This window comes from Maylandia zebra, linkage group LG5, assembly GCF_041146795.1.
Source record: "Maylandia zebra isolate NMK-2024a linkage group LG5, Mzebra_GT3a, whole genome shotgun sequence".
Lineage (NCBI taxonomy): Eukaryota > Metazoa > Chordata > Actinopteri > Cichliformes > Cichlidae > Maylandia > Maylandia zebra.
In genome coordinates, this window is record NC_135171.1 from 25,532,345 (window position 1) to 25,560,314 (window position 27,970).

General features: G+C 41.5%; 2 protein-coding genes across 7 annotated transcripts; one reads left to right on the plus strand and one right to left on the minus strand.

Annotated features, from left to right (window-relative positions):
- Nucleotides 1–307: 307 nt before the first annotated feature.
- LOC101469173 (uncharacterized) lies at nucleotides 308–17,045 on the minus strand. Of its 2 annotated transcripts, none has more exons than XM_076884093.1 (3): nucleotides 16,970–17,045; nucleotides 5,176–5,325; nucleotides 308–3,109 (listed from the first exon to the last, which is right to left on the minus strand). In XM_076884093.1, the coding sequence occupies exons 1-3, from the start codon at nucleotides 17,037–17,039 to the stop codon at nucleotides 2,016–2,018; spliced, it is 1,314 nt and encodes a 437-aa protein (XP_076740208.1). In that variant the 5' UTR covers nucleotides 17,040–17,045; the 3' UTR covers nucleotides 308–2,015. The 2 variants fall into 2 exon arrangements, with proteins under 2 accessions (XP_076740208.1, XP_004548653.1); XM_004548596.5 differs by lacking the exon at nucleotides 16,970–17,045 and adding an exon at nucleotides 5,851–6,999.
- On the plus strand, nucleotides 14,452–27,893 carry znf362a (zinc finger protein 362a). 5 transcript variants are annotated; one of them, XM_004548601.6, is made up of 9 exons: nucleotides 14,452–14,642; nucleotides 17,816–17,879; nucleotides 19,899–20,139; nucleotides 20,399–20,524; nucleotides 22,167–22,491; nucleotides 22,710–22,934; nucleotides 25,402–25,480; nucleotides 25,578–25,736; nucleotides 25,823–27,893. In XM_004548601.6, exons 2-9 carry the CDS (start codon nucleotides 17,817–17,819, stop codon nucleotides 25,940–25,942), a joined length of 1,338 nt encoding a protein of 445 aa, XP_004548658.1. In that variant the 5' UTR covers nucleotides 14,452–14,642; nucleotide 17,816; the 3' UTR covers nucleotides 25,943–27,893. The 5 variants fall into 5 exon arrangements, with proteins under 5 accessions (XP_004548658.1, XP_004548659.1, XP_076740207.1 ...); XM_004548602.6 differs by having other exon boundaries at nucleotides 19,932–20,139; XM_076884092.1 differs by lacking the exon at nucleotides 14,452–14,642 and adding an exon at nucleotides 14,721–17,336.
- Nucleotides 27,894–27,970: the final 77 nt, after the last annotated feature.

Genomic DNA, 27,970 nt, shown 5'->3' on the forward strand with positions numbered 1-27,970 from the left:
AGGTAACACGGGAACAACTTCAGCTGTCAGAGAGATTTAGTGGGGCTGAATGGTACTTCTTTTGTACTTTTTGAAAGAGCAAAGGTACCTATTCCAGTCTGTGCAAAGTTAATGTTCAACTTAAAGGACAGAAACGAGAGTGGAAATAATTTCTGTGCCTGTTTTTAAGTAAAAGCACAAATTTAAACAGAATAAAATTTGATTATTTTCAAAATTCCTGCATTGAAAATGTAGTCAGTAAAAATATATAAAGTAAAAGCATTTACTATAAAAAGAGGTCTTATTACTCATAAATAAGTATTACAAGAAGACACTCATTGGACATTTTATTAAAAACACCTTGCTACTACAGGGTTCAATGCTTTTGAAATTTTTAATTGAACAACGTGGTGGAAACATTCCTCTGAGGTTTTGGTCCGTATTGATATCATAGCATCACACGGGTGCTGCGGATTTGCTTTCGGCACATCCATGATGTGAATCTGTTGTTCCACAAAATCCCAGAGATGGATTGAGATCTGTTGACAGTGGAGGCCATTTGAGTACAGTGAACTCATTGTCACGTTCAACAAAGCAGTTTGAGATGATTTGAGCTTGTGACATGATGCTTTATCCTGCTTGAAGCAGCCATCAGAAGATGGGTACAGTGTGCCAGAAACAATACTCAGGTACGCTTTGGTGTTTAAATGATACTCAGATGATGCAAAGTGACCCAAAATGTGCCAAAAGATATCCCTCACACTTACCTTCACCACCAGCCTGAGCCACTGATACCAGGCAGGATGGATGCAACCTTTCATGTTATTAACACCAAATTTTGACCCTACCATCTGATCAGATCAGGCAACATTTTACCAATCATTTATTGTCCAATTTTGGGGAACCTGTGTGATGATAGCCTCAGTTTCCTGTTCTTAGCTGACAGGATTGGAACCACGTGTGGTCTTCTGCTATTGTAGCCCATCTGCTTTAAGGTTCAAGAAGAGATGCTCTTCTGCACACCTTGGTTGTAATGTTCTTCGAGTGTTCCCAAGAGGCTGAAGCAGTCTGGCCATTCTCCTCGGACCATTTTTTATATTTTCTCTTTTATGGAGAAATACTTATGGTTAAGTGGGAAAATCCCAGCATATCTGCAGCTTCTGAAATTGTCAGACCAGCCTGTCTGGCATCAACAACGCCAGCATGTTCACCCAGATCTTTCTTCCCCATTCTTCAGTTGGTTGTTAAGACCATGTCCACAAGCCTAAATGCATAGAGTTGCTGCCAGTTGACTGGTGATTGGTGTTAATGAGCAGTTGAACAGGTGTCCCTAGTGAAGTGGATAGTAAGTAAGCAGCTAACAGGTCACAGAAAGCAGAAACATGGCAAAGAAACAGAAATCACAGATTTAATGCTTCACGCTGCTTTTATAAAGTGATCATTTGTTCTATTTCAATGCGCAATTGTGATTGTTAACTTCCGAATAACTTGAATAATAAGTATTCAAGTTCACATACTTCAGCTTCAGTTGAATCCTTTGGAACAAACCTACAAAGAAAACCAAAAGAATTCCCGGTGTGCCCTGCAGTCACTCAGCATTTATTTATATGCAGCTTTAAACAAGCATTATGTGATGGAGCATCAGCAGACTCATATTAATTCATCCCGTTCATAACTTTCAAAACAGTGTTTGCGCCTGTATTAGTCTTATTTATACTGGAGTGGCTTGTTTTGTAACCCACTATGTAATGACAAATAGTGGCAGATCCCAAAGCTCTGAATAGTAAGGAGAGGCCTTCCAGCCATCTGTTCCAGTCGAGGTTTTTAGTGTCTTTCTACCAAGCACGCCTCAACCTGCCTCCTCAACAGCTATCAGCAGTTTCCACATATTACTCCTCACATGTGAATAGCTGCACGCAAATGTGCATTTGTGCTCTATTCAAGCCAGTGTTAACAGCCAAGCCAGCTGTAATCTGATGACTGTGTTGCAAACGGCGACCAATCAGGTTCCACTTTCTCTCCCCATTTGTTTGGCGTTAAATGAGTGTTTCATCACCAGAGGTAGACGTGTCTCTTGTGTTTGCCGCTATGTTTGATGAAAGTACAGATTTGATACACAGCTCCAGCAGAGTCTCAATAGTCCTGACGAGAACAACATTCACGCTTAGGTTGAGAGGCAGCGCAAATATGGAGAGCACACATACCAACCCTATCATTACATTCACCCCGAGGCTGGGAAAACCCCACTGTCGCCACCCACACCAGCTCCTGCACTGTGAGTCCACGTTTTCCTCTGTGATAAATGCCACAGATACATCTCTCCTTGCCATTTCTTGCTCCTGACTTCCCTTCTTTCCAGACAAACACATTGGGGAAATAAGGACAAAGTCTCCATGGTTGCATGTCAACATCTGCCAGCTGTTCCAGGCTGTATGAACAGTACAGCTGCTCTCTGTTTTCTCTGGGTCAACATGCTGTGCTGGCTCAGACACCAACATCCCTGGTTTTACAGGCTTGAGGGGTGCGGACGACTCTGGAATGAGTTCTTGGCAGTGACAGTCGCCTTTATTGAAGACTCTGAACATCAGCGAATGGCCTTGGCGTCTCCTTTGAAGGCCTGTGCTGCTCGTGGTCAGCAGGAGCAGAAGGAGGAAGAAGCCCATGGACCAGCAGAGATTTATGCCGCTAGGAATGGGGCTGAAGAGGCTGGGCAGACATCTGACAAGGGAGCTATTTGTGTGGAGACAGGCAGCAGCCCACACTTCCTCCAGCTTCCATTGCCCCCTGACATTGAGGGCGACAATGACCCACACTGACAGGCAGCAGAGGTAGCCGACAACATGAGACCGTATGTCTTCATCTGAGCCGCTGCTGTCTTCCTCTTCCTCCTCTTTCCCATCACAACACTGTCCATCAGAGCCTGCTGTCCGCCTCGCTGTCCTGAGAGGGACGACAACACAAGGCCACAGGAGTCTGATCACAGTCTCCACAGCGATCAGAGGTGCGGTCAGCAGCAGCACCGCTCCATAGGTTTGGCTGAGAAAGAGCAGGAAGCGCAGGGCAATAAAATCCCCTGATGGAGTCAAGTCAGTCAGCCAAGAGTCAAAGATCCAAAGGCAACTCAGAAAAGCTGCAGAAACACAAAACACAAAGAAAAAGTGTCAGAGTCAGTGGGTTAGATGACTGGATAAGACCAGGTAATTAGATATCACAAAGAAGAGAAAGGGTTGGTTTAATAAAGTAACTTAAAATAAATATTCTGCCATTTTATTAAAGAGAAAGCTCTGAAAAACACTTCATCCTAATATAGGTGTAAGGTAACTCAGCCCGCAAATCATTGTTTATCCGAACACACCCCTCCATACAAACACAGTTTGACCGATTGAAGTATGAATAACTCGGGTAACTGTGTAGGAGTTCATGTGTCTTGCCTCCTAAACCACTGCCCCAGCCAAAACCAAAAGGACTGGTGAAATTTACATAAGGTCTGTTTTATTTATCTTTATTTTAGCAAACAATAGCATTTGCATCTCTTATCATGTAAATAAAAAGGCGTCTGGCAGCGAGTGGAACTAGTTCCAGGATCACTACATCTCACATAACAGCAACTTGTACATATTTATTATTCTAGAATCTGTCATTTGTTTTCTTGTTCTATCAGAAAATTGTGAAAATGTTCATCCGAAGTTCCAAAAGTAACAACAACAACCCAAACTCAAAGATTACAATAATTATTTAATCTGTAGCTCTCAGATGAAGATACAAGTTCATTTCCTTTTCCATTTTACTTACAGTGAACATGAAAAACACTTTTATATCTTTTTTAAATTCATACTTCTTTATTCTTCTCAAGTTTGTTTGGTAGATATTGCTGCTTTGATGTCTATTCACCTTATTAATATAAACATTTATTATAGATGAGGTTATTATAAATTAGATTAAACAGGCTCCCAATTAATTTACCAGGCATTTTGGTTCTTAAAGCTGATTAGACCGACTCAGGTCGGAGTTGTGAAACCACTGCTCGTATTTACCCGAGATCTCTTTGTACTAAAAAGAATGAGTTGTAACATGTCTCTGTTAAGAAACACCAGCTGCATTTCTTAATAGATACAGAGTTTCTTTTTTCCATGTTCAATAAAAGCAAATTATAGACAATAAAAGTACAAAAGTCATCACCTGTCAGAGTTTAGACCTCTTGCAGAAGGATATAAGGCAGGTTTTCAGATTTGATTGGACCATGGATTTTGAAATATTTTTGAAATATGGGAAAACACAGTATTTATGAAGTGCTGTTAATCTATGAATTGAGACCCCGCTGAAACATTTAGGAGGATATATACTCATTGACTTTGTCAAGTGTTACATGACTTTAAGATTTAAAAAGTTCAACAGTAAACAAATGTATTGAAAGTAAGTTTAAAGCAAACCTTTCCAACTTTTGTTTAATTTTTTGTGATGTAGAAAAACAGTAACTTCTCATGGCTCCTGCTGACTCCAGCATTTTGAAGCGTAGGGAGGGCAAAACATGCTTTGCTTCAAAATGCTCCTTCAGTCCTCACACTCTAACAGTTTAATCAGAAACCTCACAGAAATGTTTTCCTCCATCGACAGAGGCACCCATCCACAGTCCGCAGATTCAACAGCAAATGCTGCTGAAGCCTGAGCATTAATCCCATCCTCAGCCAGCAGATCCCAGGCAGAGCAGCTGCAGCTGTGATCAAAGCCTGTGGCTACATACTGCCACATCTCAGCCACTGGCAATAAATAAAACGTGTGACGTTTCACAGCATCTCCTTTCTGTTGTGTCTGCAGTGCATTTATTACAGAGAGTGAACTGGATCAACAAATTCACTATTTCTGTAAGGCCATCGAGGCATCATTATTCTATTTGATTCATTATTTGCTGCACCTATAGCCACGCCCAGCGATGATGTCACAGGCCTTGGGTAACGCCTGCAAATCACCATTGCATGGTGAGTGCTTAAGCCACTGGAGGTCAGTAAAACCAAGATTCTGCTGTGAGGTAAGGTTAATCTTAAAAAATAAAAATGATTTGGAAACTTGAACATACAGGTTGTTGGAAACACCTTCTGATATTTTAAACTAATTCAAGTGATTCAGTTTGTATAAGAGGGCTGTGGGGGAACTGGAAACACTGGTTAGAATCCTGCAGTGTCCTAATCAAGCCCTCACCTGTGACCAGGAAGTCTGTGAAGACGAGGAGGCAGCAGCAGCAGAAACTGACAGCACTGTAGGAGTCGGCCAATGAGGGCAGGAAGAGTAGACTGCAGGCCAGTTTACATGCACACAACACAGCCGCGCCTTCCAACACACCATCCATGGCTGAAAAAAAACAGGGTTGACATATTAAAATGGCTTCTTGTCTCAGGGTGGAAGAATTCAGGGATGACAAATACAAACATTTCTGGAACATCTTGCAAAGTCAAATCTATGTTTTACATGGTCATTCAACTGCCAACATGCTTCACAGTCAATATTTAGTTGTTTACATTAACACTGAACCCTGGAACTGAAGGCTGTTTGCAAATGACTGAAAAGAAAATTCTAGGAATAGGTTCATGTCATGTCGGGTAAATATCAATTCTATTTACATTTTTTCCAAAATTATGTCTTTCAAAGGCAAGATAAGAAATAAATAGTAATAAATGCAGTTCACATTCAGTAATGTGAACAGGTGCAAATGTACAGTAAACTTTGCTGTGACCTGACTGCCAGCATGTCCACTTCCTGGCAATGAAACTGGTTTAACCTGTGTAAACACTCCCGCCACCTCTACCACACGGCTACAGGTGGAAATCTACAAGCACCAGATAGTATCAATCTACCACAAAGTTCATTCGTTCTTACCTGTGCACACAGGAGCCTACAGAGCCACATGTCAATATGAGCTTCAAATGCTTCATCCGCTTTCTTCGCCTCCCCTTTTGCTCCACCCTCAAAGGGGATAATGACCCTCCTCCTTCCTCCCCTTTGCCTCCCCCACCCCTCTCTGTGATCCCTGCACCTGGACAGTGGAGGTGAGAGAACTGCGAGGGTGTGGCGTTGTTTGTGCTGACGAGAAAACCTGTCGAACGAGTACGGAACCAGCAGGGTGTGATGCAAAGTGGGTGTATGTTTGCTTGTAAAGAAAACATTTCTGTGTCTTGAGCCTGTACATACTGCACTTTTGGTAGTTCAAAGGGTACTTTAAATGCATACATGCTGCATGCAGTCTTATAAAGCTGGATTAAATTATAGGTCACTGAAAATAGAAATACAATTTGTTATTTATTACCTTCTCAATGCTATATTTTAATCACTTGATCCTATTTAGGCATCACAAGTGATTAGTTATTATACTGGTTTCCAGTAATGCTCTGTTTGTAGAGATATATTGGTCCTCTGTATCCAATAGATAGATAAATAATGTGGTATGCAGGGTCTATAAAATACTTGTGGTGAAAACTGCCTGATTACTTCTGCTCTTTTATATTGAGAAATGAAGTGTAAATAAAGTGCATCTTCATAGGATTTTATGCCCTACGCTTAGCTTTTAAAGCACATCAAGAGTAATAAATTAAAACACAGCACAGTTATCTTTAATTATATAGAAAGCAACTCACTGAAGCAGGCAGTGTGTTGATAATTTCTCATCAGCTACTGCATCTTTATCTTTAAAACCAATGAGGTCATTTTATAAACAAGCAAATGTTCTTGACAGGAATCCCTAACACAGCAACGTCACTGTGATATCCTTAGCAAAAAAAGAACATTTACTTTTCAGAAGGTCATCTTGTGCTCAGATGTTCATCTTGTCTTTAAAAATGCTGCACCACCAAAAAGATTTGTGCAACTTTGTTCTGAGCAGATAAGCTTCAAATGCTCAGGTTGAGAGTGGATTTTTCCCCACAGAAGCTGTGCTTTTGCATGATCCTCCTGCATTTCAGCCCCTTAAGGAACAGAGCAAGCTCCCAGACAGTTGAAAGCATGTGCAGACTAATTTTTTCCCCCCCAGTCAATCAGTCAAATGGCAGCAACTCTATGCATTTAAACCGACTGAAGAATGGGGATGAAAGATCAGGTTAACTTTGAACGTGCTGGGTTTGAATTTAACCCTTAATCAGACGAGGACTCATATACATATATATATATATATATATATATATATATATATATATATATATAAACACCCAGCACGCCCCTGCGGGCGGTTTATCCTTCAAGCTCGGGTCCTCTACCAGAGGCCTGGGAGCTTGAGGGTCCTGCGCAGTATCTTAGCTGTTCCCAGGACTGCGCTCTTCTGGACAGAGATCTCCGATGTTATTCCTGGGATCTGCTGGAGCCACTCGCCTAGCTTGGGAGTCACCGCACCTAGTGCTCCGATTACCACGGGGACCACCGTTACCTTCACCCTCCACATCCTCTCGAGCTCTTCTCTGAGCCCTTGGTATTTCTCCAGCTTCTCGTGTTCCTTCTTCCTGATATTGCTGTCATTCGGAACCGCTACATCGATCACTACGGCCGTCTTCTTCTGTTTGTCTACCACCACTATGTCCGGTTGGTTAGCCACCACCATTTTGTCCGTCTGTATCTGGAAGTCCCACAGGATCTTAGCTCGGTCATTCTCCACCACCCTTGGGGGCATCTCCCATTTTGACCTTGGGACTTCCAGGTTATACTCGGCACAGATGTTCCTGTACACTATGCCGGCCACTTGGTTATGGCGTTCCATGTATGCCTTGCCTGCTAGCATCTTGCACCCTGCTGTTATGTGCTGGATTGTCTCTGGGGCATCTTTACACAGCCTGCACCTGGGGTCTTGCCTGGTGTGATAGACCCCAGCCTCTATGGATCTTGTACTCAGAGCTTGTTCTTGTGCTGCCATGATTAGTGCCTCTGTGCTGTCTTTCAGTCCAGCTTTGTCCAGCCACTGGTAGGATTTCTGGATATCAGCCACCTCCTCTATCTGCCGGTGGTACATACCGTGCAGGGGCCTGTCCTTCCATGATGGTTCCTCGTTTCCCTCCTCTTTCTTGGGTTTCTGCTGCCTGAGGTATTCACTGAGCACTCGGTCAGTTGGGGCCATCTTCCCAATGTATTCTTGGATGTTCCTTGTCTCATCCTGGACTGTGGTGCTGACACTCACCAGTCCCCGGCCCCCTTCCTTCCGCTTAGCGTACAGCCTCAGGGTGCTGGACTTGGGGTGAAACCCTCCATGCATGGTAAGGAGCTTTCTTGTCTTTATGTCAGTGGCTTCTATCTCCTCCTTTGGCCAGCCTATTACCCCAGCAGGGTACCTGATCACGGGCAGGGCGTACGTGTTGATGGCCCAGATCTTGTTCTTACCATTCAGCTGACTCCTCAGGACTTGCCTGAGGAGTCAGCTGAAGTACCTCTGCAGGTACTTGGTGGTTGCAGCCTTTCTAGCGGCCTCTTCATGGTTCCCATTTGCCTGCTGGATCCCCAGGTACTTGTAACTGTCCTCTATGTCTGCAATGTTGCCTTCTGGTAGTTCAATCCCCTCAGTTCTGACTACCTTCTCTCTCTTTGATACCATCCGACTACACTTCTCCAGTCCGAACGACATTCCAATGTCATTGCTGTATAGCCTGGTAGTGTGGATCAGTGAATCGATGTCTCGTTCACTCTTGGCATACAGCTTGATGTCATCCATGTACAGGAGGTGGCTGACAACTGCTCCGTTCCGTAGTCGGTATCCGTAGCCAGTCTTGTTAATGATCTCACTGAGGGGGTTCAGGCCTATGCAGAACAGCAGTGGGGACAGAGCATCTCCTTGGTAGATCCCGCACTTGATGGTGACTTGTGCTATGGGCTTGGAGTTGGCCTCTAGTGTTGTACGCCACATCCCCATTGAGTTCCTGATGAAGGCTCTTAGGGTCCCATTGATCTTGTACAATTCTAGGCATTCCAGTATCCAGCTGTGGGGCATTGAGTCATAGGCCTTCTTGTAATCAATCCAGGCAGTGCACAGGTTGGTCAGTCTGGTCTTGCAGTCTCGGCTGATTGTTCTGTCTACCAGTAGCTGGTGTTTTGCGCCTCTGGTATTCTTGCCAATTCCTTTCTGTGTCCCGCTCATGTATTGACCCATGTGCCTGTTCATCTTAGCCGATATGATGCCTGACAGGAGCTTCCATGTAGTACTGAGGCAGGTTATTGGTCGGTAGTTGGAGGGGACCGGTCCCTTCTTGGGATCCTTGGGGATCAGGACCGTCCGGCCTTCAGTTAGCCATTCCGGGTGTCTCTCGTTAACTAGCAGCTGGTTCATTTGTGCTGCCAGACGCTCGTGGAGTGCAGTCAGCTTCTTCAGCCAGTAGGCGTGAACCATGTCGGGCCCTGGTGCTGTCCAACTCTTCATACTGGAGACCCTTTCTTGGATATCTGCCACTGTGATGGTTACTGGACCCTGTTCAGGGAGGTCGCTGTGGTCTGCCCTCAGATCCTCTAGCCACTGAGCATTGCCGTTATGGGTTGCATCCTTCTCCCATATGCTCTTCCAGTATTGCTCCGTCTCCAGCCTTGGTGGTGCTGTTCTCTTATTGTTCCCTTGCCACTGAGAGTACACCTTTGCTGGTTCTGTGGAGAACAGCTGGTTTATTCTCCTGCCTTCTATCTCTCTGGTGTACCTCCTCAAGCGGCTGGCCAAGGCTGTGAGTCTTTGCTTGGCAGTTTCCAAGGCCTCAGGTATGGACAGCTTGCTGTATTTCTTAGGCACCTTATTTGTCACACCTTGCTGCAACTCCGTTAGTTGGCTAACCTCCCTCCGTGCTACTTTGATCTTGCCCTCTAGCCTCCTTCTCCATGGAGGGTACTGCCCCTTGTCGCTGTTCAACTTGTAGCCAAGCATCTCACTGATGCCGTATTGTAGATCAGCTTGTTAGTGTCGGTAATCGTGGTTGTAGGTATTGCCCGTAGTGCTGCATTAACATCATCTAGCAGACCTTCTGAGGGTACTTCACGTAATCTTGGTAACCGGCTACGGGGGATCCAGGTTTCAAGCTTGGCCATGATCCTATTTTTCAGGTCAGTTCCTCTCGCACTCAACGATCCTTCTCCTATCGCACTTGGGGCTATGTACCCAATCTCGGGTGGGGGTGATGATATCGCCCCCCTGACCTGGCGTCCTGACTCCTCCTTGCCGTAGCATTTGTGTTGTACCTCGTCAATCTCTAGCTGTGAGAGCAGTCCCTTCTTTCGAATGTTGGAACACTGAGCTACTAGTTGTTTCGCCGTCATTGTGGATGTTGGGTATCGAAGAATCCATAGGTCCCTCATCCTATTCATGTAGCCCCTTCCGCCGGGGTTACTTGCGTAGTAGCATTCCAACAACGCCCTGTTTTCGTCTCTTGCCCACCGATGCCTTCTTGTTCCAGTAGCCCACTTTTCGTCAGGGTGCCCTGGTTCCTCAACACCTGACGCGGACCTTGTTGATCCGGGCGACGTCCGAGCCGGCATGCCTTCATATTTATTTGTCTCGCTCATGTCTGCGGTAGGCTCGCTTAGCATAGGGGGTCTAGCCTTAGGACCCTTACAGACCCCCCAGGCAGGAATCGAACTTGCGATCCTCTGTTCCCAAGGCGTGTAGTCTAACCACTACGCTATCCAGCTGCGTCTGGAGGCACTGCTGGGATATATATATATATATATATATATATATATATATATATATATATATATATATATATATATATATATATATATATATACACACACATATATATATATATATATATATATACATATATACATACATACATATATATATATATACACATATATACATATATATATATATATATATATATATATATATATATATATAATGGAACAAAAGGAAAATAATCTTGTGATGTCCTCCAAGGGCAGTCTAGGCTTGAAATTTTGACATCCATTTTAGTGGCTGCCTGAAAAGCCAATCATGTATTTTCTACCACTTATCCGGGTTTGTGTTTTGGGGGGCAGCAGTCTGAGCAGAGAAGCCCCAAGTTCCCTCACTATGACTATCTCTATCAGCTCATCAGGTGGGAACCTAAGTCATTTACAAGTCAGCTGAAAGATGTAATATCTTTAGCGAGTCCTGGGTTTCCCCCGTGGCCATTCTGCTAATAGGAAATACCTGTAACACCTCACCTATGAGGCGTCCAGCAGTCACCTGACTAGGATGCCTGGTTACCACCTGAACTGGCTGCTTTTGATCCGGAGGAGCAATGGCTTTATTCAGAGTCCCTCTGAAAGATTGAGCTTTTCCTTCTATCTCTAAGTGAGAGCCCAGATATCCTGAAAAATACAGTGAAGGAACCATCTAAACTTACAAAAGCGTTCCTAAAAACTGAGCCTATTCATGAGAGACCCCAACACCGATTTCTATGGCATAATAGTGTCATGATGTGTGTGTGTCAGAGGACCCCAAATGCAGACTTAAACTCAGGCAGACAGAACTAAAACTTCAAGCATAGTAGGAAATGGTCCAAAGAAAAAATTAATCCAGGAAACAAATACAAAACATGTTAGAAACATCTCGGGGTGGAATAACAAATACACTGACAAACGATAAGTAGAAAACTGGCTACTTAAATACATGTGGCTCCCCACGGGAAGTGAATATAGCTGGGGAACAACACAGGTGCAAACAATCAGGGAAACAAGAGGAAGTAAAAGTGAACACAAGACAGACAGGACAGATAACTATAGAGAAGCTAAAGCAGAAAGTGAAATGTGATAAATACACAGTGAAGTGTAAGTGTGTGTGTGTGTGTGTGTGTGTGTGTGTGTGTGTGTGTGTGTTTGTTTATCATTTATTTGTAATAGAGTACTCCCAAAAACTTTGATCATACAGGAGAAAAGAACGCTGGCGTCACAATTAGCTAGCTGTTAGACTGGGGTGTTAAATGTGATTTTAAATAGATGATGAAATACAAATGCATTTTCAACATCTTATGTAACAATAATGATGACATTTGCAAATTGAATTATTTCCCATAATAAATCAGCAACTCATTTCCAAACATTTTGCTTAGTTTAAATCAAAACAGGGTGAAAGGAACACTTTAGTTTGCATCTGACTAGGTGAGAGAATCCTTGGTGCCTCCCAGAAGACCAGGAGGAGGTGGAAGGGGGAAAGCGGTGGCATGGGCACCTCTGCTTTGGCTGCAGCCACCATGAAAAACAGCTGGATGTGTTAGTTAAGATAAATTTGTATGTATGTTGGAATTAAACTTTGAGGCAACAAACAAAAAAGGAAAAATGCAGCCATTACCTATGTTATAGTGTTATTCCTTGGCAAATATGAGCTGACCACATTTACTTTCAGCCCAAGTAAGAGCCACAAATGTGGAGTCAGAGATCTGCCAATTAAATCAGAGCCCACTGCTCTCTATGTGCACCTGCTTTGTATTTAGTGGCATTTGAATGCATTTTGTTTTCTCTGTCTGACTCATTTCAAAGATGGAAGAGGTGAAGTCCCACTGAGATATGCATTTTACATAGATTTGAATGTTTGTGTGTGTGAGCGCTTACGCTTATGCTAACAGCAAATATAGTTAAGAGGATGCAGAGAGTAAAGAGAGCTGCAGCATGTTAGTAAATGACACATTAAAGAAAATCATTCATTAAGGCTGCTTGTTGGCAGGTTAAAAACCCCAAGAATGCAGCAGTCCTGGACTAAATCATCTGATCTTATTAAGGCTCCGTTGTATGTTGCTGGATATTATTAGATTAACACCAAATATTCAGCCTACTTTTACAAGCAAAGACAAAAAGCTTGAAGCATCAAGTGCAGCTCAGCGCGTCAAACAAAAATGGACCCCTACAGACAGATAAATCACTAAAGAAAATATTCACATTCATGTGCAAATACAGTTCAAAAATTTAATTTTACAAAAAAGAAAGAAAGAAAGCACTCCGTGGCTCTCACATCTGATCAAACAGACGTTTCTCACAAGGAACAAAATCCAAGAAAAAGTGCTAATTACTACTATATGTGGTGCAAATGTAGCCATGCAGTATGTCATCACCAAGGGAAAAACAAAACAAAACAAAATAAAAAACAGACCAGCAGTAATTCTTCATTAGACTCTTCCAAACCTCCATCTGTCCACATACTCCACATACATCCTCCTAGTCACTCAGGACACCAAACCTGTCTCACAGGTACATCATAGACCATTGAAGGTTCTTATCTACATCCTATATTATTACTTCCTCGAGTATCCTAGCAACCAAATGGATTAAAAATGACCCACCTTACTAAAACATCACATTAACACATTAATTGTTTTGAAGCAAAATCCAAACTCACCACCTTTGAACTTGTCTCCTTCAAACTCATTTCTGCCCAGTGACAAAGAAACAGTACAGTGTTTTTGCACTTCACAGGATGGACCATGAACGCTATGAAAAAAAACACAAATCCTATTCTTATTTAAACAAAACCTTTGTTTGTAAAAACCGACAGCCCCATTTTCAGTTCAGCATGTCTGCTGCTAAAAACATAAAAGTCTGAGATTACTTCAATACATGCTAGTATTACCTCAAAGAAGAGTGAGAGGGCATGTAAAAACCTAAAAACATTAAATAATTAAATTACAATTTTTAGAAGATTCACTTCGTACTAATGAGCCCCTTTCTTCAATCACTAAAGAACCACACTGACATCTTGATGCACGCTCAATCATCCAGGTAAATAAATCTCCAAAAGTTGATTCTGTTCATCTGGATGTAGTTCCAGATGGACAGAATCAACTTTTGGAGAACCACACTGACAGTTTTATACTGCCTCAATCGTCCCCTTAAATAATGGATTGTACAATAAACCACCACAGGCATTACCTCCAGTAATAAATGACCAGTGGTAGTTTAGAGATGTCCCATTCCCTAATGTAAAGGGACCATGCTAAATATCTCCTGTTTTCATCATTGAGGCAAAACCTTCACCATCAGCTGAAGCCCTCTCTGTGGCAGCAGTGCCATCTCCTGCTGAGCTAAGCACAGAGCATATTAGCAGCCTGTCATGCTGCTGCTGCTGAGAGGATTACACTTCATATGTGTGCATGACCATCGTGATCTCCTACACACGGGCGCCAGCTTTTTACAGACCGTGTAACAGATTACACCTGCATAGGGCAAATCCCACTGTTAGGCTGCGCACTTGTTACCCCACCTCTCTCTCTCTCTCTCTCTCTCTCTCTCTGATGGAGGAAAAAAACCGAACAAAACCAAAAGCAAAAATAAAAAAAACCTCAGCTGGACTTGTGTTTTATTATTTGTGTGCACACCTGTTCTCAGCGATGACACAAGAAAGAGACACCCTTTCATATGCAAATATATAATATAACATTAAATAAAATAAAATAAGATAAAATGTCTTACTGCCAAAACAATCAGTGCACAGATAAATGTGAACTTTTCCATTGTGTATCTAACGCTACAGCGCAAATGCGCACAACATCTGCGAGGAAACCAGAAGCCAGAAAATGGGTTAAAAAATCTGTTTGAGCGCAGTGTTTTTACATTGAACAATTCCTCGCCTGCAGCACCCAGAAGTGAACAGCAGGCGACCCGGAAGATTTGAAGTCCGACTGAGAGCGAGCAGAAAGAAGACTCTAATCCTTTTTTAAAAATTGTTTCCTTGCTCGCTGGTTCAGGTACGTTGGCCACTCGATGCAATTTCTCTGCCTCTTTTTGCTTTTTTTACCCTCCTTACCCCCTCTCGCTCTCGCTCACACACACACGCAGCTGCTCCGTGTCGCTTCGTCACCGTTTTTATTTAAGTCATGCAAAAGTTGGAATTACAAAAAAGCGCATTTGCAGCGCATTAATGGCGAATAATCACTTCGTTTTTCGGCCGCAGTGCCACTTAAAGCTTCCACGGCGCGTCAGGATTATCATCGACGTTTGGATTTATGGCTCAGCAGCTGCAGAGCATTCAGCAAAGGCATGATGATTGTTGTAGGAAGTGTCAGGGCTTTTTTTTTTCCTCCTCCCCGAGCCGGGCTATTCAAACCTGCAAATCAAAGTAAACAATCATTCGTACGCTTAATGCAAACATGCCGCTAGCAGATGCGTCGCAGCAGCGTTTAATCACATCCGGAGAATTATCTGCTTATAATATTCGGATCTGCAGAATATGGCGTCCAGTGCTTATAAAAATAAGACTGGGCTGCCATTTTTGTTTTCCTTTTGTCTGAAATTTTTTAATAAACTGTCTGAGAATGTGGGAGAGGCGGCGGACAGGCCGGGGAGAGCGGAGGATCGTGTCTCTCCGGAGGGAACGGCTCGTGTTTAAAGCTGCTCGGGTTAAGATTTGCACAGCGGATCCCTTTTTTGTTTTTAACGGAGAGTTAAAAAAGCAGAGCGGGTACAGAAATGGGGAAAGTTAACGCCAACTTTTGTTTCAGGGAAAGTTGGATTTCAATTTTTAGAGGCAATCTCGAAGTCTGATCTATTTTTAAAGCTGAAATATTGAGGTTTAAAGAGGATGTTCTGGATTTAAAATGTGCTGCCAGCAGACCGAGACTGACTAACCAACTGTGTGATCGTTAGACTCTAAAAATGTGCAGATATATTAGTCTACTTATTCAATAACAGTTCATGCAAAATTAACAGCATGAAGCATGTTTACCGTGATTGTTTTTGAAGCCTTATTAAAGCTTTAAAAGTCGAAGGAAAATGTTATTTAACCCAATTATTTAAGCTACAAAAGACCGCTTCATGATTTCTATTTTCTGGGTGTATATTCACACCCCTTTCTCTTATTAATATTGCTAATCTATTAATAAATAGTCATAATAACCACAAAGTATCACGGTATAAATATTAACGAACCCAAAATAGGGAACTTTAATCTGCCATGTCTGCAGCTGTAAACATGAACATGTTTAAAACCTACATTTCAGAAGGTGACAGGTCAGACCTTGTCACGGTAAAAGCCTAAAGCTGCCACATTAGCCTAGAAGGGTGATGTGTCCAAGTGCATCATATGATTTAATTAATTCATCACCTGCAGGAGTTTATTTCTTCTGAATAAAACCAGTAACATTTTAAGAGTGTCACAGTAACCTCAGAGTTTTAAACAGCATTATTAAGTGACGTTTCATGCTGTTGCATCGTGTGATTTTTTTTTTTTTTTTTTTTTTTTTTTTTAAACTTGAACACCTGGATTAAACTTTTGTTTTGTAGCAAGAGTAACCATAGACTGGAAATAATTACACCTTTAACTTGCCATACTCAAGGTCAGATGCAGTACTACAAAAAATGAAACTAATCTGGCCAAAATTGGCACAATCAGTCCTTAAATGAGCAAAGCAATGCAGTCCTGACTGTATAGGACATAAAAATTAACCTGCGGATTGACTGCTGACGACTTGAGCATTTCGCTGCTGTTGCATGCGTTTTCAGTGTGTCAGGATGTCGCGTCTGAAAGTGACACAAAGCTGTCCGCTGCCAGACGGACTGCTAAACTGTGCCTGCTGCCTTAAGACAGAAATGGTCCGGGAACTGAAACGTATCCCCGCTGGCATCATTAGAGAAATATTTTGTGGGGTGCACTGTACGCTCGTACCCCTGAACATATCAGTTTTGTTTCTCTTGGCTCACTCATGTGGACTCTGTTCTGCCTCTGCTAAGCCAAACAGACTTAGGAATGGGGATGTGTGCCAAAGCATGCAATGCGAAATGTTTTAAAAAGAACTTCATACAGGGTTGAAAAGAGAAGTTATGGAAAGAAAGGCCTTCGGGTCAGGACTTGAGCAGTTAGTAACGTTCTCTGCCTGAAAAATAGGAGCGTTTCTGCCCACCTGGTCAAACCAGCTTCTCGATAAAGCACTGCTAGGTTTGTGCTCGCATTGTGCCATCGTAGTCAACCAGGGAAGAAAACAATTAAGGTTAACAGCTGAGTCATTTACAAATGAGTGTAGCATGTTGTGTCTGTGAAGCAATACTTGTAGTCTGTGTTTATAATTGGATTACTGACCTTCTGGTTTAGGCACTGGCTGTCTTTTGGGTCTTGCTGTACTCTGTGCAAACTTTGCTCTGTTGCCCATCAGACTCTTAACCAGTCGGGGCCCCATGTGTCAAGGTGGAGACAGAAAAAGCGGGTGATTACGATCTGAGCCACTTTGCTTCTAACATTTCTGTTTTCTCTGATAACTGTTCCTCCAGCTGGCTGTCGTAATCTTGCGTGAGCCTCTCTCTCGGGCAGCATGCCCATCATGCTGACTTGTGGTTGGAGATCTTAAGGAAAAGCCTGACATCACTCCCCCCCCCCCAAAAAAAAAAGAAAAAACTCACCGAATGCAACTTGGAAGCATCCTCCCTGCTATCAGTGATGAAGATGAAGTGTGAGAAAACAGCATTTTCTCACACACTTTTCGGGAAGCAGGAGGACTCATACAGGGTTTCTTTGAAAATGCTGTCACAAGACTGGAAAAGATTATCTCAAATTATCACATCTAACAGTCAGCTGCTGCACGGGTGGAGAGCTACTGACACATGTTTTAACCGCTGTGTGCTACATGAACAACAGATCCACACATAAATATATATAGGACATCGTTTTACCAGGATTCTCACAACAGTGGGTTCAAACAAGATCAATCTGAGGAGCCGCAAACTGGTAATCAGTGAAGGGTGCTCAAAATAACTTCCTGCATTGTTATTTAAAACTTAAAAACAATCACTCACCTGTGGAACCAGGGATAAGGTATCACACGTAAATGTGGATATCCCTGTCTTGTAAGCTTGACTACAGATGTTTCCTCAGTCCTGAGCATTTAGAGCACCGTTCACCTTTTTTATAACCCCTATGTATTTATTTCAGGATGGCTGAACCCCGCTTTAACAACCCTTATTTTTGGCCTCCCCCTCCTGCCATGCCTGGTCAGGTGAGTGACTGTGGTATTCACCCTTGTTTCTAAACATCTTAACACTACACTCTACATGACTGTTTAGAATATTTTTTGTTTTTGTTTTAAAAATATATTTTTTTAAATGATCTAGACAAATAGAGCATTCAATATTTCATTTCTTCATAATTTGCTTCCAAAGAGCCAGGTGTTGTTGTAGTGTTTTAAATAGGTCTTGGGCAGTAGTTGTCCAGACTCTTAAAGTTGTTCTTTGGACCATGGCTGCGTTTTCACTTTTCAGTCCAGTCCTTGTACCTGACCATTGTCAGAGGAACAGATTTATGAATCAGTCAAGGTTAAACAAAGCACCAAACTCGAGCGATCAACCAGTGTGGTGTCTAAATATAACGATCTATGAAAAATTAAAACAGTTTGAAGGCATAAAACAGTATTTTTACACCAACAAGGTAATTCCAAAAGAGGTATTAACTGAAAACCTGGTATATCTTGGGTTTGTGTACAATGGAAGGGTGGCTGATGAGAAGTCATTCTTAAGGAGGGAACCAGGGAGAAAAAAAAAAACTGATGTGTATGTGTGTATGTATGTATGTATGTATGTATGTATGTATGTGTGTATATATATGTGTATATATATATATATATATATATATATATATATATATATATATGGCAGAGATCATGATAAAGGTGGAGAGGTGAGTGTTTACAGTCATGCGTAAAATACAGTGGAGCATCTTTCGTACTTTGGTGCTACATTTTAGCCAGTACTGTTGCAGATCTTGTCAAAATTGATGAATTATGAATGCAGTTGGCTGAACCACCATGCAATACCAACTGGAAAGCATTTCAAAGTCTGAAAATGATCCCAAACACACTGCCAATGCATTAAAAGAATACCTGGATATAAAAACTCAGTGCAACTCTATCAGTCATAGATTGGATTGGTCTCTCCAGAGCCCATACCGCAACAATATTGAAGCAGTGTGAAATCATCACAATAGAGACTAGAAAAAAAAGGCAGCCAACACACAAAGAAGAGCTTTGAATGTCCTTGAAGAAGTCTGGAGAACTATTCCTGAAGACTACTTAAAGAAAGAAAGCTTGCCTAACAGTTCAGGTTGTGAATGGCAACCTTGAAAATTAAACACTGCCTTGGAAAATATTTGCCTTTAAGCTTGTTAGAAATGTACACTTAAAAAAAAGTATGTTTGACCTTTATGCTAGCACGTTTTAGTAAATCACCTTGCCTGTATCTATTTTCCTAGCAAAACATACAGAAATGAGGGGCAGCTTAAGATGTTTGCACCTTACTGCACTTGGAAACATTTATTAGTTTTTCTGACATAATTAAATTTTAATATTTGTTTGTTAAATATAGAGCTACAACCAGAAAGTATTTAGCTTAGCCTAGCATGAATTTTTCTTTTTTTAAAAAGCACATAACTAGTGTATGTACAGTGATTTAAATAAAAACATGAGCACAACTAAATCCTTAAATGTTGATATGTAATTCGATTAACCTGGGGAAAAAACAATATTTAATATTTAAAAAGCTGTGATTTTGATGGGATGTTGGGGAAAAGCTTTTTAATTTGGAGAGAGCTAGGCTAGTTTTTTATTTTTTAAAACATTTTTTCCATTCTTTAAGCTAAGTTGTGCTAACTGCCGATTAGTTTTGGCAACACAGTTAGCATAAATCTTCCCATCTGAATACTGTCAATAAAATGAATATAGAGAAAGTGTAAGTGTATGTTTAAATAACAGTCATACAAACCTTGAAACCAAGGATTGTTGAAGATCACTCAGAGGAAGTCACGTTTTATTTTTAATTTTTTTCTGCATTATTCAGTAGCTACTACCTATTTGGGCTTCTTTCTGGTTTTAAAAATCATTTTTAAAAAAGCGCCTCCAAAGGGAAATGGCTGGAAACGCATGTAATATCAGGTGTTAGCCACAAGAGGGAACCATTTCCTTATGAACTGACTGACTGAACTGATGGCTGTTTTCTTGTCACAAATGTTGTTTTCTGGCTGTCAGCTGGATAACCTAGTATTGATCAATAAAATCAAGGAGCAGCTGATGGCGGAGAAGATCAGACCGCATCATCTGCCCCCTGCTTCAGCCCCTTCCCAGCAGCCTCTATTGGCTACCTCCAGCCAGCCAGAAGGCGGCCAGCATGGGATATCCAAAGCCCAGCAGATGCCTGTTCTTCACAACCACAGCCCATCTCAGCCTGATATCGCCCTGCACGCCCGCCCTGCCTCCAGCTCAGTCACAGGTACTCCAGCGCTAAGTACACACCAGTTTCCTTAGTCTCCTGCAAAGAGTCATTTGCCTCATTAAAGGCTAATATAATTAGTAATGAAAAGTCTATTCACATGTCCACATATCAGGAAGTTACAGTTATGTAAGGGCGCACATATATGTGTGTGTATTCTTCAAATTTGGTGAAATTTCTTTAATAATTTTACTGTAATGTCATTTCATTGCATTTAGTCTGTAATTACACAGGCTGTGTGTGTGTGGTTGTCTTTCAGGCCGTATTCTTGGAGATGTAAACTTGAATCTAGATGACAAGGCAGCTATAAAAGCCAGAGGATTATGGGAAGACTGGCATCTGCGTCAACTCATAGATCATCCTTCCAGAACAAACCACGTCTCAGGTAACCATGCAGATTTCTGCAGATTTTATTGATTATTTAGAATTACAAACATATTTATGGGTGTGGCTGTAGCTCAGGAGGTAGAGCAGGTCAACCTAATCGAAAGGTTGGTGGCTGGCTGGCTGGTCCAGTCTCCATGCCAAAGTATCCTTGGTGAGATACAGATCTCCAAGATGCTCTCGGTGTATTCATCTTGGTGTATCAATGTGTATAAATGTTAGCTAGAAAGCATTTAGGTTCAGAAAATGTGATTGAATGAATGGGTGTCAATGAGGCATATTTTATAAAGTGCTTAAGTTGAGTAGCAAAGTGTTCGATAACAGCCATTTACCTTTTACCATATTTACAGAGCTAACTTTAAACACTAAGATTTCACAGCTTTATAATGAATACATTGTATTTTAAGATGAGAGAATTTAAATGGATGGATGGATGTGGACAATGTGAGCAAAGCCACATGATAACCTAAACTAAGGAACTGCAGTTTAAACTCTACCTGTGCTCTTAAGCACCCGCAGACTGGGATATTTATCATTGTAAAATGGATCAACTAAACTCAGATGCAGCATCAAGTTATTTCCATTTGATTGTACATGCAAATTTATAGATTTTCTGTGGCATGCTACAACGTGCAGCATTATTGTGTCCAGGTGCCTAAACTGTGTCACGGCTTAATGAAGTCATGCCAGTCCTATTGCCAGGCAAATAATACTTGTGTGTGCAGTCCTGTGAAAAAGTGGAAACACTCGTACACTTTTACTGCTTCCATGTGAAGTTAAAGGGTAAGTAGAAACCAGGTGCTGCTAATATGTGAATAATTGACGATCAGCAAGTGAGAGCAGCTCTATAAAAGTAGAAGTTTTGTTGGTTTGCTGGTCTGAAGCATTCAGGTATGTGTGTGAACACAAGGCCACATTCCTGCCAGGAGTGGATGTCCCAGCAAATTCACCCCGAGGTCAGACCGTGCAATGCTCAGAGAAACTGAACTAGCTTGAAGGATTGTTGGAAGAAAACCTCTATTCTCTGAAAACAACATAGCAGCACACCTTAGGTTTGAAAAGTTGCATCTGAACAAATCAGTCCTGAAACAAAGTGGGGATGTTTGACCATAAGGCACAGTATTTAAACACACTCCCCTCATAGCAACTGTCAAGCATGGTAGTGGAGGGGAGATGATTTGGGCTTGTTTTTCAGCAAGAGGCACCTTGAGGTCCTAAAGTCAACTATGAGCTCCTCTGTATACCAAAATATTCCAGATTCAGCAACGGGACAAGATAGATCACGAGCAGAGCAGCAACATCTACAACAGAAAGGCTGAAAAAGAAAAAATCACAGTGTTACAAAGTCCACACCTCAAAATTTTGTGGCAGTACCTTAATTTCACCTCAGCGAACCGAAGACACACTGTAAAGAAGAGTGGTGTCAAAGAGAAAACGTTTAATTCAAGTTATTGGTGTTAAAGGTTGTTCTACAAGCTAATGAATCACTAGACAGATGCTATCTTCACCGTTAAATGAAAATGAAACATTTGGAGACCCCAGGAAATATGAAATATCTTTTAATATCTATTTGACCCTCTCTGGATTTATGCCAGCTGAAAGGTAAACGCTTTGCAATCATGTCTTTGTCTTCCATCTGTTAGGTGTGGCGCTGGCATCCAGAACAGGCAACCTAAACACCTCGGAGATCATCACCCCCACCACGCCCACCTCAAGCAGCCACAGCCGGCTGGGTGGAGCTCCCTCCCCTCACCTCATCTCAGGGTTGGCCGGCCACGGCATGGAGCCTGGGAAAAACAGCGGTGGACTCGTGGGACTCCTCGGTCCTCCTCCAAAGCAGGAACGAGGACGCAAGAAGATAAAGGCAGAGAATGGGTCATCTCTTTTGGTGGTGCCCTACCCATTTCTAGCCTCAGGCAACGACCAGTCGTGCATCACCATTGCTGCCAAAGAGGGAAAAACCTACAGGTAGCAAAAGACCTGCATTTACAGCAGCTCATTAGTATTAATTAATTAGTATTAATTAGTATTAAGTATTAATACAAGAAAGAGCTTCCTCATAGCTTTAACAGCTTCCTCACGGCGTTAACATGCAAAGGGGTTTGGCGACACTTCTGCTGTTTTTTGAAACAATGGGGGTTGGAAGAATATTCACAAGTGCATCTCTGTTTCTGTTTTTGACGCAGGTGTAAAGTTTGTCCGCTGACCTTCTTCTCTAAGTCAGACATGCAGATTCACTCCAAAACACACACAGAGGCGAAGGCTCACAAGTGCCCTCACTGCACCAAGTCCTTTGCGAACGCGTCCTACCTAGCCCAGCACCTGCGCATACACCTGGGCGTCAAACCTTATCGCTGTACCTACTGTGAGAAATGTTTTCGCCAGCTCTCCCACCTTCAGCAGCACACCAGGTCTGAAATGTTTACAGTGTATTTGTGATAGTTTGTTTTGCAATTATGTTGTCATCTTCTAAAAGCACAGGGAACATAAATGCACGAGTCCTATTTTAACGTGACAGCTGGATCTTCCCCTACAGCTCAGTGTTTCCTAACGAGGATAATCACTTAATATTACAACAGGAGAGAAAATATATGCTTGAACTTGACATATTTATTTTGTATTTAACGTGAACTGGCTCTATAAATAATGGTAACTTGTAAGAACAGGAGCTGACGTTTGAGCCTGTTGTGCAGCCCGGTTTTCAAAAAGATTGGAATTCTCTGTGACATGTACAAATAAACATTCATTTTATTAGCTTTGACTGTTCAACTACTTCTCTGAACAAACTTTACTTTTGACCTTGAAGCAGATGAGCTTATAGTAGAAGAAGACCACACCAGATGCCACTCCTGTCAGCTAAGAGCAGGAAACTGAACTTCACCAAAACTGGACTACAGTGTATTGGAATAAATATTGTCTGGCCTCAGATTCATAAATTCTGATATGACATCGGGACTGTAGGGTAAGAATTTGGCATAAACTATGGTGTAATGGTGTGAAGGATATTTCCCTGGCATGGTTTGGACCCCTTAGTCCCATCTGTACTTAGATGCCTACTTTCAGCAGGATAACACACCATTACACAAAGTTCAAATCACCTCAAACGAGCATGACAGTGAATTCACTGTACTCAAATGGCCTTCCACAGTCTCCTAATATCAATCAAATAGAGCAACTTTGGGGTGGCAAGATTGGCATCGTTGATGTGTAGCGGACAAATGTGCAGCAACTGTGATGCTCTCATATAAATATGGTTCAAAATCTCTGAGGAATGTTTTCAGTACCTCGATTAATCTATGCCGTAAAGATTAAAAGCTGTTCAAAGCAAAAGGGCAGCCAACCAGGTACAAGCAAAGAAAAGAAAATGCATCTTTTTTTAAACTCATTTAAACTCTGTATTTAATTTAAATAGTCCCATGACAACATAATAAAGCCAGACACTAAGAAATAGTATAGTTTTCTTTTCAATGTTCATTATGAAGTTTGATGCAAGCAACAAAAGAATGAAAAGTCGTGTAATACTAAAAATGAATCAACTGATGGAAAATCTCAAAACTAATTAGCAAGAAGTCATGAACATGATTATATAGAGAGCGTCCACAAGAGGCAGAACCATCAGAAGTCCACATGGTTTTAACATGACGTGAGAGTAATGGGTAAGCTAAGTGTGTTGAACTTAGAGATTTTCATGTCATGAAGGCAGCTTCATTTTTCACCTTGACAGATAATTACATGAACTTATACTGAACACGTACTTTGGACAAGAGAAGATTATGGTCACAGTTTCTCTTTGCAATCAGCTGTAAATAAATAAATAAATAAATGCAGAAACAACCAAAATATATAAACCTCGGGTGTCAATAAAAGTAATTTTCTAGGTAATAATATTCCAGCAAAAACATTTGCAGGCTAAAGTAATTGCATTGAACTCACTTGAAATTGCCTTAAATTCATTAATTGAGACCGGTTCCTTAAGTTTTAGTTGATTCTGCAGCTGATTCAAGGAGAAAGAAGCTGAAAATTTGATTGCTCTTTTTCCAAATTCAGTACAAACCTTTGGGGAAAACTAAAGGAATAACCAATAACTTCTCACATTATTAATCTTTGGTTCTTTAACACCGCGTGTCTCCTGTCCCGTCTTCCTTGCCTCATCCCCAACCGGCCGCAGCGGATGGCCGCCCCTCCCTGAGCCTGGTTCTGCTGGAGGTTTCTTCCTGTTAAAAGGGAGTTTTTCCTTCCCACTGTCGCCAAAGCACTTGCTCATAGGGGGTCATATGATTGTTGGGGATTTCTCTATTTTTTTTTTTTTTTTTTTTTATCATTATAGGGTCTTTACCTTACTGTGTAAAGCACCTTGAAGCAACTGTTGTTGTGATTTGATGCTATATAAAGGAAATTGAATTAAATTCAACTTTTTGGTGAATGTAAGTCAGTGAGTAAGATGTGAACAAATCAAGAATAGCCTTATAAATGAGTTACCAGTTCATGACATGACAAAGGAGACCACCCAGCCTGACCAAACAACACAGTATTAAATAAGGCTTCTGAGGACACATGCATATACGTCACATCGCCATCATCAAGTACAGACCTAAAAGTGGAAAGAAGTCTCTTTCTTGCTTCAAAGGAGAGACTTTATTCTAAAGGTTGACCATTCTTTCAAGCATCTGTGTTGCTTTTTGCTGGCTTTTTTTTTTTTTTTTTTTTCCACTTTCCATGACCGAATTAACCTCACTGACGACACTTATTATTCATTGCTGTGCAGACGTCCTTGTAACTTGAGCAATCATTTGAATTCATTCAAAACTAAGTAGATTGCAAACATCTGCAAGCTGCCGGCTTCCCGTCTCACCTGTTGGTTCATTTTTCTCGTTTCAGAATCCACACAGGGGATCGGCCTTATAAATGTGCCCATCCTGGATGTGAAAAAGCTTTTACGCAGCTGTCTAATCTGCAGGTAGGTAAACATGAACTCTGACGTACTTTTTTTTTTTTTCCCCTTAAACTTGCCTGATGACCATTTGGCTTTGTGTGCGTGTGTTTTCTCTCTAAAGTCTCACCAGAGGCAGCACAACAAAGACAAGCCCTTCAAATGTTCCAACTGTTACCGTGCCTACTCAGACTCTGCCTCACTTCAAATCCACTTGTCTGCACATGCCATAAAAAACGCCAAGGCCTACTGCTGCAGCATGTGCGGCAGGTCGTACACCTCTGTGAGTTCAAAACCCGAGTCATATTTTTAAGCCTCAATTAAGGGGCAACGGTCACATCTAAATAGCTTTCCTCTGCTTCTTCTCAGGAGACCTACCTTATGAAACACATGTCTAAACACGCAGTGGTGGAACACGTGGTGTCTCATCACTCCCCTCATCACAGGACAGACTCTCCCGCCATCCCTATACGGATCTCCCTCATCTGAGCCCTTCACGCGTCTCCTGCCCTCCTGTTTTCTGTGACATCGTCACTTTGGTCCTCTGATGAACCACACAGCCCGCTACTGGGATCCAAAAAAATGTGCCAGATTGCCAGTATTTTGTGACGAGGTGCTCTTTTATTGAGTATATCCTCCTGTCCTTCCTTGCTGACCAGACAGTATTATCGGGGGCATCCAAAGATGATTTCTCAGCACTTTCCGGCCTGAAAATCACAGGCCTAAAATTTCATTTTTCTATGTGACTTCACAGGAAAAAAAAATGCTCCAGGCAGCTACATGGAAAACCTTTTTAACCTTTTTTTTGTGTGTTTCACAGATTTATTTGTCTTTTTTATACAGTCCTTTACTTTCTTTACTCTTTACAAAATAAATATATTTGCATCAGAAATAGTCTTCCATTAGCTGAGTGGCCAAGTTAACATAAAAGTGAATGCTTATATACTGTGTAGCTATTCATGTATATCGTGCCACTTCTCATGTCAGCTTCGTCAGCAACGTTTCATCAACCACATGACCGTAATACACACATCTTATTATTCTTATTATTTTCAGCCTGCTGCCAAGTTCAATCTGAGCCGCTGTGACTCATTATCAAATTTAGTTTTTAATTCTTTTCTTCTTTTTTTTTTAAATTTTAGTTTTTGTATTGTTAAACAAATATGCTCAAAGCAATCCTGGAGAACTCAGTTTAATCTGGTCAAGGTTTAAAAGTTCTGAATGATGAGCACTGTTATAAAGTGTCTCATAAAAATATACTAAATAAACCTCCAAGCCACTGAAAAATGAAATAGAAGCTGTCATACAACGAATGCAAGAGTTTCTGCATTCAGTAGTGTTACAAATGCAAGGAACAATGTTTCATTACTCCACCCATAAAAGGCAAAATACCAAAAACAGCCCTCACGTGATAACCTTTAATCACTCTAGCTTTCAAGGTTATCTTCTATTTCACCTCTGAGTCACTTTCTGTGCTTCTGTTAACTTTAGATTGCTCCCAGGACCTGGGAGTAAACGGTGGACTGAATTTCACTCATTTACTCACAAGTTAAATGTTTTGGGAAACAAGTGCACATGCAGGGGGTGGAGGGCAAACACTGGTGGGAAACTGCCGTGTCTGCAATGCCCCATGGGCTAACGTCACAGTTCAGGTTGTTTACGCTGAAGATTCTAGATGTCTCTCAGAAAGTGACTGTAAAGCTCTGTGTTATGAATTGAAGGCTTATGGTTAAAAATAAATGAGTATGCTCCTGGTCATGCTCTCAACCTGATGCGCCACCTTGGGGCATGAATACCGTGGACTGTTCCGCTGAACACCGAGATGATGCTCAACATAGAAGTCCATTTGACACAGAACCTGCACATGTATGTGTGACTCTGATGGGCAGTGCAAATGGAAAATGCAAGATGGAAGCAGTACAGTGCTTCACAGGGGCCAAATTTAAAATCAGAGGTTTTTCCTTCTTATGGGTGGAGTTAAAAAATGTTATATGTTGTAACCCAAACATGTGTTACTCTCAGTTTAAGTTAAAACTGAAAAAATGGCAATGTATAATCACTTATCTTGCCAAATTTATATTTGTTTGTGTGTGTGTGTGTGTGTGTGTGTGTGTGTGTGTTGTGCGCTATTTGTTTTGTCTGTTTTGTATTTAATCTGGTCTTAAAATAAACCAATGTGGTGGCAAGACTTCCACCACCATTATTTGACAATAAGCTTTTTCCTTCTTGGTTGTGTAATCAAAGCATCAGCCTTATTTGAATATGTATTTTTTTAATTGATTTATGAATGAATATTTTGTCATTTTATATGCATTTAAGCCTTAATTTAGTTACAATTCTACATTTCATTTTGTTGTTGGCTTTACATTTGCCTTTTATGTTATAGCATGACGTATACTGTAAATAAACTATACCTACTGTCAACCCATTTTATATTAAATAGTTGTAAAAGTCTTTTTTCCCCTCCCCTCTTCGCTTTTGCGGTTGCACATAAACAAAATAAGCAAGAAAAAAAGA

Bases quoted from the DNA above. Each gene is read 5' to 3' on its own strand.
- LOC101469173 (XM_076884093.1), bottom strand. From the start codon at position 17,039: ATGGGCAACAGAGCAAAGTTTGCACAGAGTACAGCAAGACCCAAAAGA. The intron at 5,326-16,969 runs GTCAGTAATCCA...GTTTTTTTTCAG, and splicing joins GCCAGTGCCTAAACCAGAAG to CCATGGATGGTGTGTTGGAA. The intron at 3,110-5,175 runs GTGAGGGCTTGA...GTGTTTCTGCAG, and splicing joins CACAGACTTCCTGGTCACAG to CTTTTCTGAGTTGCCTTTGG.
- znf362a (XM_076884092.1), top strand. From the start codon at position 17,290: ATGCAACTTGGAAGCATCCTCCCTGCTATCAGTGATGAAGATGAAGT. The intron at 17,337-17,815 runs GTGAGAAAACAG...TATTTATTTCAG, and splicing joins ATCAGTGATGAAGATGAAGT to GATGGCTGAACCCCGCTTTA. The intron at 20,525-22,166 runs GTAACCATGCAG...TCCATCTGTTAG, and splicing joins CAGAACAAACCACGTCTCAG to GTGTGGCGCTGGCATCCAGA.